At 40.2% G+C, this 14,826-nt stretch overlaps 1 protein-coding gene across 13 annotated transcripts in view; it reads right to left on the bottom strand.

The window, feature by feature from the left end:
• Positions 1 to 14,826, bottom strand: part of ARHGAP26 (Rho GTPase activating protein 26) — a 1,052,546-nt gene that overhangs the window by 293,232 nt on the left and 744,488 nt on the right. For all 13 annotated transcript variants that reach the window (XM_071210383.1, XM_071210390.1, XM_071210397.1 and 10 more), the window contains one exon: positions 4,896 to 4,974. In XM_071210383.1, coding sequence (XP_071066484.1) covers positions 4,896 to 4,974 — 79 coding nt within the window. The remainder of the gene's footprint in view (positions 1 to 4,895; positions 4,975 to 14,826) is intronic.

Genomic DNA, 14,826 nt, shown 5'->3' with positions numbered 1-14,826 from the left:
GGGAATGGGAGAGAAATAAATAAATAAACAAAAATTGATTTAGCTCTTCTAGCTCCCTTGTTGCCTTTCCACATAAATTTTAGAATAAGCTTTTCTATATTTTAAAAAAAAATCTTGAGATTTTGATAGGAATTACATGAAACCTATAAGTAAATCTGGGGAGAACTGTCATCTTTTCTATGTTGATTCTTTCAATCCATGAACAAGGTGTCTTTCTCGATTTATTTAGATCTTCTTTGATTTATTTCATCAGCATTTTGTAATTTCTAACATATAGGTCCTATATATATTTTATTAAGCTTATACCAAAGTATTTCATTTTGGGAGGAGTGACTATAAATGCTGTTATATTTTTAATTTGGCTGCCATGTGCTTGTGGCTAGTATATAAAAATAAGACTGATTTTTGCATATGTTGATCTTGGATGCTATGCCCTTGCTGAACTTACTTATTAATTCTAGGAGTTCTGGGGGTGGCTTCTTTGGAGTTTTCATCTGCAAATGGCCCAATTTGCATCTTCCTTTCCAATGTATATGCCTTTTATTTTCTTGCCTTACTGCACTTGCTAGGGCTTCCAGTAGTTGAATGATGGAGAGAGCATATATCTTTGCCTTGTTCCTGATCTTAGGAAGAAAGTATTCAGTCTTTCACCATTGAGTATGATGTTAGCTGCAAGCTTGTGGTTTTAACTCTTGGCCAAGTATCAAAGAGCAAACTCTTGAACATAAAACTTAATGAACTACAGATACCAGAGTAAGAAGAACCTGCATCATTTTTACTACCTATTGTCTAGCCCCCTTACTCATAAAACAATACTTTGATTTTCCCCCAGCATTTATGCAGCTTCAGTGCAGTAGGCAAGAATCTGGTCAATTCATCTATTCCATCTTCTAGCCCAAGTTCTTAGTTCAATGAAATTTAAATATGGTATTGCTTTGGGATTATTATGCAAAAGCTCTCTTCCACTAGACTTTTAGATCAGGAGTTGAGAAACTATGGCCAATGAGCCAAATCTGGCTTGCCACCTGTTTTTTGTAAATAAAACACAGCCTCCATGCCCACTCTTTACATATAATCTATGGCTGCTTTTATGTTAAAATGTCATCACTGAGTAGTTGCAATAGAGACTATTCAGGTCTGAAAAGCCTAAAATACTTACTATTTGACCCTTTACAGAAAAGCTCACTGACCCTTGTTCTTGATGAGATGTAAGCCTAGAGAAATTAGAAGGCGTCTTGCCACTACCTGGAAAGAACCTGTTGGAAACTAAAGACAAAACCAAAGAAGAAACCAACTCCAAATATTATCTCAGCTCCCAGAATTAGATGTGCCTGTATTTTCAATTATGTAAGCCAATAAATCCAGTTTTATCTCAAGCAAGTTTGAATTGGTATTTCTTAATTTAAATTAAAATAATTCAAATTCACTACATAGATAAAATCCGTAATGCTCATTTTAGGACCACAAATCTAATTTTCTCCTCTATTATATGTCCATCAATTCTATAAAGATATGCAACATTTCTTTGGACTGGGATGTGATTGTGTTATAAAAACTATAATTTGTATCATAATTAACTAAAAGATTGTAAAATCAACTGATTTGGGATTCATTTAGTTTGTTTCTACCAATCATCATAAAGTGTTATTAAACAAGGAAAGAACTAAAACGTTGGAAATCAATCAAAATCAACCCCCTATCAAAAAACTTAATTCCCACACTGGATAATCAATCACAGAACAACTGAGGTGTTAAGTTTAAAAACAGAAAAGAGGAGCCAACATTAAAACCTCCCTGAAAGAAGGAAATTACTCTAAAACCAGCTAGAGAAAGGTTTCTCCTCCTTAACAAAACCAAAACTCTCAAAGAACAAGATTTAACTAATTAGAGAGATGGTGAATGAAGTTGGGGCTGCTATCTGTCTACTGGGTACATATCTTCAGTAATGCTCCCTAGAGGCTCCCAGCAAAGGGAGATAAAATTAAGCCTAATATTCTTGTCAATTATACAGTCATCATTTGTCTGTATTTATACCCCTCTTTAGGAAAGGAAAAACACAGGGAGATATGGTTTTCAATGCAAGCTCTATGTCCCTGTGAAAAGTAATTCTATATTATGCTTAGAAAAAGAATTATTTTGTGTTTAAATTTGTTTTACTTTTTTAAAGATTTTTTAAAATTTCTCTCCCATTCCCTGCCCCGCCCCCCTGAGTTGTCTGCTCTCTGTGTCCATTTGCTGTGTGTTCTTCTGTGTCCACTTGTATTCTTGTCAGCGGCACCTGGAATCTGTGTCTCTTTTTGTTGCGTCATCTTGCTGCATCAGCTCTCCATGTGTGGGGCGCCATTCCTGGGCAGGCTGGACTTTTTTCACACTGGCCAGCTCTCCTTATAGGGCACACTCCTTGAGCATGGGGCTCCCCTATGCAGGGAACACCCCTGTGCGGCATGGCACTCCTTGCACACATCAGCACTGTGCGTGGGCCAGCTCATCACACAGGTCAGGAGGCCCTGGGTTTGAACCTTGGATCTCCCATGTGGTAGGCAGATGCCTGACCCGTTGGGCCAAATCCGCTTCCCTAAACTTGTTTTAATGTATATATTCTGGAGCAAGGACATGCATCTTTCAACAGCACACTTTCCATCTGCAGAGGCCAGAAGTTAATCTACGGGAAAGCTAGTATGGTAAGAAAACCAATTATACACAGAGAACGAATACCAAGTGGCTGGGAAGAATGAGGGGTAAAGCTTAAATTGGAGTTGGTGAAGCAGTTTTATTACCAGCTCATTGGAAAAAAAGATTGTAGTGGGTTTTTTTTCAGACCAACAATAGTATGCTGTGACAGGATTTTTATTTCCTCCCCCATAAGTTGAAGAACCATTCAAGAGTGTCAGAGAACGTGTTGTAAACATGAATTGAGTGGGACTTCTTAGAAGACAATTGGACATTTTATCTCTACTAAAGATGAATATGTCTAGGGATAGTCAAGGATTCAAATTCTAACTTTTCCGCTGATGAAGACTGCTACCACCCTCAGTATCCTTTATCTTCTGCTTCCTTGCAGTAGTAATATGCTCTAGTACCAGCCGGTCCCATGGCTGCCCACATACAGACTAAATTTCCTATCGTCCTTTGCATGTATATGTGGCCAGATAATTACGTGTGGGCCAATGGAATGTGTTTAAAAATTATAAATGTACTTTCTAGGCCTTTGAGATGATTGCCTTGGCTCTTTTATCTCCATCGTCTCACAGGAAAACGGCAATAACTGTCAGGAGCAACCCTGGAAGCCACAGATTGAGGGTGGCAGAGTGACCTTGGTAGACATGGACTGCTCACTGCTGAGCTCTGGGAGTGAAATAAACTTGGATCTTATTTAAGCCACTGTACTTTAGGATATTTTTTATATAGCATCCTAGCCTGTACCTACTAATACAGCCACTTAATATCTGTGTAACTTGAGGCAAGTTATTTAACCTAAGTCTCAGTTTTCATATCTGTAAAAGGAGTCATAATACTAATTTCTTGAGGTACTAACAGTAATAAAGGAGTTAAGAGACACAAGTTGCTCAATTCAGGGTCTGACATACAATAAATTGCTCAACTAATGGTAGATAGTGCTAGAAAGGATGAAGGATACTAAAGGAATTGCTTTCTAAGGCCTCTACCTTCAACCAGCCTTTGTGCCCCAAAGCCCCAAAGGTGGAAATGCCTATCTGCTCTGCTTTTGAGAAAGCTTCTATCGGTAACAATGCATAAGGAAAATCAAGACTATATTTTAGCCCAGTAGAAGAATTAAGATAAAACATTTCATTACAGTTTAGCAAACTATGCCTAAATCTTTAGTTATGTAGATCTCATTCTCTATTTTTTAAGTGTCAAGCAACATTATTTATTTGTTTATAGTCAAATGATTGAATTAAGTTCCATGTTTACATAAAAACTAGCTAAGTGGAAAGGTACATTTACCTACATTGCCAGGTTAGGCTGAGAAAAAGACAAGCAAATTAACTGGAGTCATCTATACTGGACACCCTGCTTGAAACAGAGCTCAATAGTCAATGGAGGCCATGGCCTATTCTTCCCTTCTATGTGTTTCTTCCCTTTGTAGTTACTGACCCTCTGAAATTCTGGATTCTTTTTTTATCTTGCGTGGGGGGACATCTTCTAGGGCCTTGAGATCTGCTGAACATTGGAGTCCGTATCCTTGGCACCAAGATAAGGACTACTCTGACTCTAGGGACTTCCCCAGGGCTCTTAGATGAGTTTCACATGTCACAAAATGCAGAAAAAAACTAAGAAGATTAGATGACCCAGCTGAGGCCAGCATCTCTGAAGTGGGGGCAAGGATTACATTACCAGGCTTAACTCCTTCCATCTGACCTAATAAAGTTACAGTGCTTATTATGGGCTGTTGGTTACTACAGTGGTGGGAAGCTGAACCCAAAGGGGATGATACAAGATGCTCCATAACCTATAACCACTTTTATGATCATTTACCCCATTTAAAATGGGCTTGAGATAATGCTGTGTGGCCTTCTTCATAATAACAAGAGGCATCATAGGGCCAATAAAAATATCCAGCAAGTCCGATGGGTCTCTGCCTCCTCTAAGAGGCCCACAGGTGCTACAATTGACTCAGGGAAGGGGCATCCTTGTGTCCTATTGTGCAGAACACACATCTTAAGAATAAGAGGTCAAAGCTCAGGCATCACACCCACCCAGAAAATATCAATATCTACAAAAACCAACCTATAAAGAAAACACTAACACTGGCACATTGGTCTTGATAACTCAAGATAAGACTTTAAAGCAGCAACAAAATTCACATCACTAGGGAAGTAACAAACAACCCAGGACATTTTTTTCTTGATCTACTTCCCTGAATTGTTACTTACAGGTTCCCGGCCATCCATGGCTTCCATCCAAAGCCTCCGGTCCTCTTCTGACAATGCCTGCATGGTGATAACCCCCGGCCTGGGAAGAAAAGAGAAAGACGGATAAGAACCCAGTGCCACAAATACAGACAGAGCAGCAAAAGGTGAGCTTTAAAGAAACACCTACTGGACTAAGACATTGCTAGGGTTAATAAGAGGAATAGCAGCACAACAAACAACTTTTTTAAGCCACCTTCTAGCCTTGGAAAAGAAAGCCATCTCCTATGCCTCTCAAAAGGACCACCTCCCTCAGGGAGGCAGGAAGAACACAGAAGACATGACCCTACTGCAATGACAGACACATGACATTATACATTTGTTAAGACCTGTGGAACTGTATAGCCCAAAGTGAGGCTGGTTAATATAGTGAAAGGAGGAAGGCGGCTGCCTGGCAGATGACATGGCCCACAGACCATGTGGTCGTGAGACTCCACCCGGAAATCTCCTGAGAAGAAGACTACCAGAAAGAACCTGTGAGATCCTGGCCATGAGAATCTCATTTAGAATGAGAATCCCATTCAGGATCAAAGGAAAGTCCCAGATACCCTCAAAAGGCCATACCATTCGCCCCCTGAAAAATGACAGGTGGGGCAACCAATCAAAGCAGCAAACAGATGGAGCCCCGCCCCAACAGTATGAAGGGGGATGAGGAAAGGCTTTAAAAAGCCCTGACCTGGGTTCCCAGGTGCACAACTCACCCTTCAGTATGCCCAAGGTCTGTACCTCAGACCATGTACTTCTCTCATTTTCTTGTTTCTTAATAAACCCTTTACTCCCTTGCCTACCCTATGGTATGTCCTTAAATTCTTTTTTTTTTTAAGATTTACTTATTTCTCTACTCCCCTCACCCCCACCCCATTGTCTGTTCTCTGTGTCCATTCACTGTGTGTTCTTCCGTGTCCACTTGTATTCTCATCAGATGGCACTGGGGATCTGTGTCTCCTTTTGTTGTGTCATCTTGCTGCATCAGCCCTCCGCGTGTGTGGCATGACATCTGGGCAGGTTAGGGTTCCTTGCGCAGGGGCCACTCCTTGTGTGGGGGGCACCCTTACACAGGGGCATCCCTGTGTGGGTCGGCACTCCTTGCACACAGCAGCACTGCACGGGGGCCAGCTCACCACACAAACCAGGAGGCCCTGGGTATCAAACCCTTGGACTCCTGTATGGTAGGCGAACACTCTATCTGTTGAGCCACATCCACTTCCCTGTCCTTAAATTCTTTATATGACATAGGCCAAGAACCTAGAAGCCCAGAAACCAGAGCCATCTGGTAACAAAAGTGTAAGCTTCAATATTGGTTCATCAACTGTAACAAATATACCACACTAATATAAGATGTCAATAATAGGGGAAGCTATACGTGTGGGGGAGAAGGGGGGTTATTTTTCTATAAATATAAATCTAAAACTTCTCTAAAAATAAAGTTTAATATTACTTTAAAAAAAAAAGAAAAAGAAAAAATACCACCACCCAAATTTACAGGTACGAAACCCAAATAAGTAAAGTGATTCCTTTACACTTTGTTCATTCCTTGAAATCTTACTCATTTCTATTCCTCAAAATGCTTAACAGGGTGCTTGACTCACAGCAGGAGGGCAATAAATATTTATTGAAATGAATGGAATTGTAAAAGGAGGGCTTTAGAACTACATAGAAGCTGTGATTGCACAACACTAAAAATGTACTAAATGCCACTGAATTGTTCACTTTAAAATGGTTAATTTTATGGTATGTGAATTTTACCTCAATAAAAAAAAATAAGATAAAAAGGCGAGAAAACATTCAAGCTGGAGGGATTCCAGTCTCCTAATATTTAGTCCACAGCTTCTAAACTGCTTTTGACATGGAGGAGTTTTAAGGAGGTAATCATCTTTATAATTATGATTATATTAAATGTATACATTTTTTAAAAAATTATTCTATGTCAAGTGCTAAGCACTTTACATGCATTAGCTCTTTTCACTCTCTCATTGAAATCTGCTTGCTTTTTTAAAATGAATACAAATGCATAATAGGTGAAAGATTTTTAATGTGATGGGAAAGTTCTGAGAATGGAATGTGGTGCAGGTAGCATAGCACTGACAATGTGATTAATCCCACTGAACTGCATACTTTTGAGTGGTTGAGATAGGAAAGTTTATGTCGTATGTTTCCACAATTTAGAAAAGAAAGACTAAAGAGATAATAACAATTAAGTAAAATACATAATCCTGACTGGATCTAATAATGGAGGAGAAAAGTTTGAAAAGGACATTATTGGGACATATGAAAAACTGGAAAATAAACTCTAAGCTTTCTATCAGTTTTTAGAGTCTTGAACTAGACATGAAAAATTGGAATATAAACTGTAAGCTTTATATCAGTTTTAAGAGTCTTAAACTTGATAACTATATGTAGTTACATAGGTGAATATCCTTGTTCTTAGGAAATATACATGGAAGTATTAAGTGTTCAAGAAGCATTATGTACACAACCTATTCTCAAAAATTTAGAAAATAAATAGATACCAAGACAGACAAACAGACGGACAAATGAATAGACAGAATGATACAGCAAAAGGAGCAAATGTTAAAAGTTGGTAGATCTGGTGTCTTGATGGGGGTACGTTGGATTTCTCTGTATGGGTTTGATACTATTTTTTAACTGTCCTGTAAATTTCAAATTATTTCAAGATAAAAATTAAAAAACAAAACTGAGTGCAAGCCCTCCAGAAAGCAAGCACACAAGATGGAATGGTTCTTGCTGAGTTCCCGTGATGGATGGCAATCTATGGAGAAAAGACTAAGCTTGGTCATTAAAGCAGGAGTTCTTAACATAGTGTCTCTAGATGGGTCCCCAGAGAGTCCATAAACAACCTCCCCCTGAAGGTATGTGCATTCTTCTGAAGGGACAATTCAAAATTCCATCAGATTCTCTAAGAGAACTGCAACCCTCACAAGGTTAAGAATTGCTGATTTAAACCCATGTCTTTAAAAGTTTAAGAAAGCATAAAAGGGAGAAAGAGGTCCACTTGAGCCAAAACTAAAGTCCAATTACCTTTTAAGTCCACAAGTCCTTTAGGATCAGAGCGGCACAGTCCTGAAATACGTGGGCTTGACAGCACCCCAGGCAGCACCAGCCTCACAAGCCTCACAAGCACCCAAGCCTGTCATTCTGACCCACCAGACTCACTGCTCCTGGCTTAGTTCCACAGTTCCAGTGTATATGCTAGACTTCTTTATGTTCACCATATTTTAGATACCACATTTGCTTCCACGCATCCCTCAAAATCCTTTAAGAAAAAGAAGATACCAGTGATGTGAGCCTATCAGTGTGGAGGGGTTGGGGACACAGGTATTGGATCTGGATTGTGGCTATTATTATATGAGTGCGTGTGTGTACGTAAGAGAGGGAGGGCACACATGGGGCATGGGAGAGGGTATATGTTGGTGGAAGTGTGGATGAGTAGGGAGATGGGTGGGTGTGTTGGGGGTGAGAGATGGCAATGGGAAGGGCACTGATTCTCCAGAGAGAGGTTATTCTTTTGAAGGCCACGCTGGGCACTAGTACCATAACACAAGGATGACTCAGATGATGCAATAACTCCTCTCTCCACGAGCACCTGCCAGGCTCTCCCTCCTCTTCTCAGAAATTCTCATTCTCAGACCCAAGTGCCCATATCTCACCCTCTGCCCATTTGTTGTACCAGACCCACTGGCTACCTACAGAGTCTGTGCTGGCAGCCACAGCTTCCCAGAGCTGATCCTGTGGCTGAGGGACATGGTAAGTTGATTCTGTCATTTCCCTTTTCATAAGGTCAAGCACAGAGTTTCAATGCCTTTGAAATAAAAGGTCTAATGAAACTACAGAACTATGAGTTGCCTGGACCTGGATCCTTGAGTATTGCTCAAAGTGTTGTCTCTGGACCACCTGCTTCAGAATCAAGCATTCCCTTAAAATGGAGATTCCCAGCCCAAACTCATCTTCTGGATCTGAGCTTCTAGGGCAGGCCTGAGAACTTGGAGTTAACCACCTCTCCAGGTGATCATGATGGACAATACAGCCTGAGTCCACCGCCCTGGGCTGCCCGCTCCATCCCCACCCTTTTCCTTCCTGTTCCTCTTGCACTGGAGAGCAAAGACACCCTTTCTCTCTTCTGAGGTCAAGTACCAACGTATCTTCAGTTCATTTCCTGCTAGTGTTCACTAGCAAGCAGGGAGACTCCAGTAGTTGTCTAGCATACCAAGATCTCAGAGCCCTCACAGGTGTCACAGCTACTTCATGGCACATGGTGTAAAATTTCCACCCAGAGCAGCACAGAGGAAATTCAGACAAATTCAGAGGCTGCAAAGGGGGTACCATTTGGCCTTTTTTTTTTTTTTTTAAGATTCATTTATTTATCACCCCGCCCTGGTTATCTGTTCTCTGTGTCTATTTGCTGTGTCTTCTTCTTTGTCTGCTTCTGTTGTTGTCAGCGGCACCGGGAATCTGTGTTTCTTTTTGTTGTGTCATCTTGTTGTGTCAGCTCTCCATGTGTGCGGCGCCATTCCTGGGCAGGCTGCACTTCCTTTTGCGCTGGGCGGCTCTCCTTATGGGGCGCACTCCTTGCGCATGGGGCTCCCCTATGCGGGGACACCCCTGTGTGGCTGGGCACTCCTTGCATGCATCAGCTCTGTGCATGGGCCAGCTCTACATGGGTCTACATGGGTCAGGCCCAGGGTTTGAACTGTGGACCTCCCATGCGGTAGACGGATGCCCTAACCACTGGGCCAAGTCCGCTTCCCCCACTTGGGGCTTAATAGCCAGAAAAGTCAACAGGATTCGTTTCCATCTCAAGAAATATCAAAAAAGAAGTTCTTTTCCCCCTATAATTTTGTTGCTTTTTTTTTAAGTGAGGAAACTGAATAAAAAGGATTTAACATACTTCTTTAAATCCTACACCCCAAAATTCACAACTGTATTACAATTTAAACAACTACACAAATCTCTTACTTGTCAGTGAATTTCCTAGAACTAAGGTACAGTGGTTAATTTTAATTTGGAATCAAGAAATAACTCTCTTTCCATATTTATACTCCCTATGTCCCTGCTAACCACTATCCCTCAAAACAAAATGCAACAAGTAAAACTCTCAATGACCCTACACTTTCCATGTCAGTCTCTGTAAGACAGCATGCTTTCAGGGCTTCTTTTATAGGGAGTCAATTTAGTTCATGTTTGAAATACATCTGGCTTTTCTAACAAAAGAGAAAAACAGAGAGAGAGAGAGAAGAAAAGAAAATTCAAAATAATGAAGGAAAAATGGAGTTATCAGAAATCTTTCTAGTTCTACGAAGAACCATGATCCTATTAGGCATTATAATAAGGGAACAACAATAATAATCAAGCACATATGTACCAGATACTGTTAAGTCCTATATATAAGTTAATTCACTTAATCCTTACAACTACCTCACAAGGTAGGTATACTCTCATTACTTGCATTTTGCAGATAGGGAAACAAAGGCTCAGAGAGTACACTGTCCACAGTCACACAGCTAGCACACTGCAGAGCCAGAATCTGAACCTATGCAGTCTAACGCACAACGTCATAGAAATATGAGGACTCCATAGACTGAGAGAGCTCCTGTTCACCATCCAAGTCCTCTGCCATCAAAAATCAGCTAAGCCCCTGCAAGCACTTTAATGAACTTCTGCAAGGGATCAAATGACATGGAACAATAAAGGAGTATGTAAAACCTAAAGCACTTCTTAACTAGGGCTCAGAGCACCACTCTAGGCAAGCAGCCAATCCAAAAACAAGAATCCAATAACGACCAGTGTGACTGGGCTTACTTTCTAAGCAATGGCTTGCCACATTTTTCCTAACTCGAAACTCCTAAGAGATGGAGAGGCAAAGATTTTTTTAAAAGAACACAAAAAGCACTAAGTATAAAGAGAAATTACTGATAAATCAGATTTCATCAAAATAATTTCTATTCATCAAAAGATGTTAAAAAGAGTGAAACATTAACAGAGTGAAAAAGGCAGACCACTGTGAAAGAAGATATTCATAATACATATATCCCACAAGACTTGTATCTAGAATATGTAAAAAATGCTGACAAATCAATAAGAAAATAAAGAACAACCAATTAATAAAACAAGCAAAAGACTTGAATAGGTACTTCATAAGAGAGGACTCCAAATGGCCAGCATGCACAAAAAGTAGGGCCCAGTGCCATTACTCATCAGAGAAATGCAACTAAAACTATAGTGAGAGATAACCAACACCTTCCTGAAAGAACAGTATTAAAGAGACTGAAAATACCAAGTGCTGACAACAATGTCAAGTAACTTTTTTATATATTGCTGGTAAGAGAATAAATTGGTAAAATCACCTTGGCACTAACTACAAAAGCTAAACACACTGCCTTTTGACCTAGCAATTCTACCTCTCGGTATATACCCAAGAGAAATGACTACACATGTCCACCAAAAGGCAAATTCAAGAAAGCTCATAGCAGTTTTATTCATAATAGCCAAAGATTGAAAAGAAGAAAAGCACCCATCAAAAGAATAAAGTTTTATATATTTCTAAAATGTAATACCATATAACAGTAAGGAAAAAAAAAAAAAAGAACCAACTACTGCTATATGCCACAGCATATATGAATCTCACAGACATAATGATGAGGAAAGGAACTAGACACAAGTGACAACAAATTCTATGATTCTATTGATATGATGTTCAAACACAGATAAAACTTATCTATGGTAAGTCAGAAAAGTGGTTTGGGGGGCAATAACTGGGAAAGGGGATGTAGAAAACGTCTAGGGTGAAAGAAATGCTCAGTATCTTAATCTGGGTGGTTACACAACTGTGTCAATGGGTGTGTGTGTGTAAAAGTCATTAAGATACAGACTTAAGATATAAATGTTTTACTGTCATTATGCCTCAAAAATTTTTTAAACACCCAAGAGATAGACCATCTAATCAATAAGTCAGGCCTATTAGTTGTCCTGACTTAAGTGCTCTGCGGTGCCCACTAACCTGGTGGGCAAGTGCCTTGTTGTGAGGGCCAGATGAGGTGTGTGTAAGGTACTTCCAAGTGTCTGGCACCCATTGTAAATGCTCCAAAAGTTGCAGGTCACAGTGGCGAGTAGGAAAGAAAGGGAAAAGATGACAAGTACGGGTTCCAAATGATGGAGGAAGAAGAGCAAGTGTTCATAGGTTACAAGGGAAAAGAAACAACCCACAGGTGCTTCTGACACACATGACCTGACCCCAACACACACACACGGCACTGAGCATCACGGCTCTCCCACAGAGCAATCCCCCCGCAGAGGGCTGCAGGGGCACATGGGCACTGACATGATCATTTCCTTTTCCTCCTGAGTAAAGCGTCAAAGTGCCCTACTTCCCCCTTCTAGAATTAACTGATAGCAGGACAGAGAAGGGTCTTTAGTAAAGTCTTGAAAATCTGGAAGGAAGCTCCCTCTGCCTACCAAATAAGAGAAAGAACAAATTACTCAAAATCCTTTTTGGAGCCCAAGCATAAGAGTCTATTTAAAATACAGCACTTCTTTTTCACTCTAAATAATACTTGGGTTAAAGCTATATCAGGACCAGCTTGGGAATCATGAACAAGGACCTGTAGTTTTCCCTAAGATGGCTCCCCTGCTTCTCATGCTCTGGAGTGGTCGAGGACATAGTTCTTCATCTACCAGAGCACCAGCTACCCATCACCGTGTCTCCTCCAACCCTGTCCCCCAAAAATAGCCCAGAGAGAGCTACACATCTTTTAGTAACACATCAAGAAGCCTGGGGCTGCTGATGTCAGCTCACAGCCTTCCCACCAGCCACGAGCAAGCAGAAACACAACCACCCCTGATTCCAAGGTTACTCGACAGCTTTTCTACTCTAATCGTATTCCTGAATCTGAGTCAACAATAGTGATCTCAGTGGTTTGGCAATTTACCCATTTCCTATTGGACAAGGAAATGCTATTACTACCTCCACCCGACTGAAACAAACACATGCTCAGAATCTAACAGCACTATTCTTTCTAAATCAACCTTCAAAAATCTAGGGCTTACTCATTCATCAGACCATAAATCTCCTGTTGGCAAAAGTCCATTCACCAGCCTCAATCCACATTACTATATATTTAAGGGTAAAAGAAGGACTATGGCACTCACAGAAGCACATGTTCTTACAGCCTACATTTGAAATCTGCCCCCACTATGCTTATATGGGAAGACAGAGGGAAGTGATGAAGGCTTGGAGAATGCGCTGCCATCCACAGATGAAAGAACTTCAGAATGCCAAAGAAGAGAATTGCCACATGGTCTTTGGTTCCAATATGCCACTGGAAAAATTAGTTCTTAATCTTCATGTACACAAAAATATGGCCAAAAGCCATGCAAAATACTCTTGGAGAATGACATCTTTCTACATGGCTATCTATGATATTACAAACTCACACATCTATAGAGACCAGGAAAGTAAGCAAAATGAGTGAAACTGCCAAAAAAAAGAGGCTTGTTTAATTTTCCCTGAAATGAGCAGCCCTTTGTTTTTATTCTCTCTGTACTTTTATTTCTTGATAAAGACATAGGAACAAAGAAGTATTTCCCCTTCATGGGAAAAACAACAATACAAGGACAAGGCAAAATGTCAGCTGTCGCTTGTCATCATGGTGGAAACATTAGGACATGGTGGAGAACTGTGGCAGAATAGAAAGCACATGCCTTACCCAATGTAGGCATCTGCCACACTCAATCCAACCAACAGCTAGCACACAGAAAAGTGGGATCAGGTCTTGCATTTTTAAAATGTCGCCTCAAACACTGCTCAAGCCAAAAGAAATATGTCTATGATGTGAACCAATGTATATGAGGTGCAGAGGTGCCCAAAGATGTACTTACCAAATCCAATGGATGTGTCATGATGATGGGAACGAGTGTTGTTGGGGGGGGGGGAGAGGGGGGGTGGGGGGGGGAGAGGGGGGGTGGGGGGGGGAGAGGGGGGGTGGGGGGGTGGGGTTGAATGGGACCTCACATATATATTTTTAATGTAATATTATTACAAAGTCAATAAAAAATAAAAAAATTAAAAAAAAAAAAAAAAAAAAAAAACAAAAGAAATATGTCTGCAGACCACCCATTTGTAACTTTGGGCAACTGTCTTTCTCTGACTCTCTCTACCTGAGCCCCTCTCCAGGTTATCATGGCATGTTATAAAGTCATCTCTGCACTAGGACCATCAATAGTGAATGTCTCTATTCTTTTCCCCCCTACTCAGCAGCCTAACATGGTATTTTTAATTTATTTTTATCAGAGAAGTTGCAGGATTTCAGTTTTTAAAATCATGCATAAAACAGAGTGCTCATATATACCACACATACACATAAACACGTTTTCCTTTTTATTAACACTTTGCATTAGTATGGCACCTTTGTTACAAATTGATGAAGCAATATTGTTTTAATCCATTAGCTATAGCCCACGTTACCTTAGGAGTCACTACTTGTGTTCTAGGGTCCTCTATTGTTTTTTGTATGTTTGTTTGCTTGTTGTTACTGTAGTAACATATTTACAACCTAAAATTACCTCCCTTTAAAACACATTCAAATATATAATTCAGTGGTGTTAACTGCATCCATAATATTTCTGTTACCATTTCCACCATCTATTTCCAAAACTTTTCTATCACCCCAAACAGAAATTCTTTACCAGTTAAGCAATAGCTCCCCCAATCCCTATCCCTTCCTCAGCCCCTGATGACCTGTATTCTAGTTTTTTACTCTATGAATTTGCTTATTTTAATTATTTCTTATCAATGAGATCATACAATATTTGACTTTTTGTGTCTGGTTTTATTTTACTCAGTCTGATATCTTCAAGGCTCATCCATATTGTCACATGCATT

Source organism: Dasypus novemcinctus, chromosome 2 (genome assembly GCF_030445035.2).
Source record: "Dasypus novemcinctus isolate mDasNov1 chromosome 2, mDasNov1.1.hap2, whole genome shotgun sequence".
NCBI lineage: Eukaryota > Metazoa > Chordata > Mammalia > Cingulata > Dasypodidae > Dasypus > Dasypus novemcinctus.
This window is presented reverse-complemented; position numbering and strand designations above follow the sequence as displayed.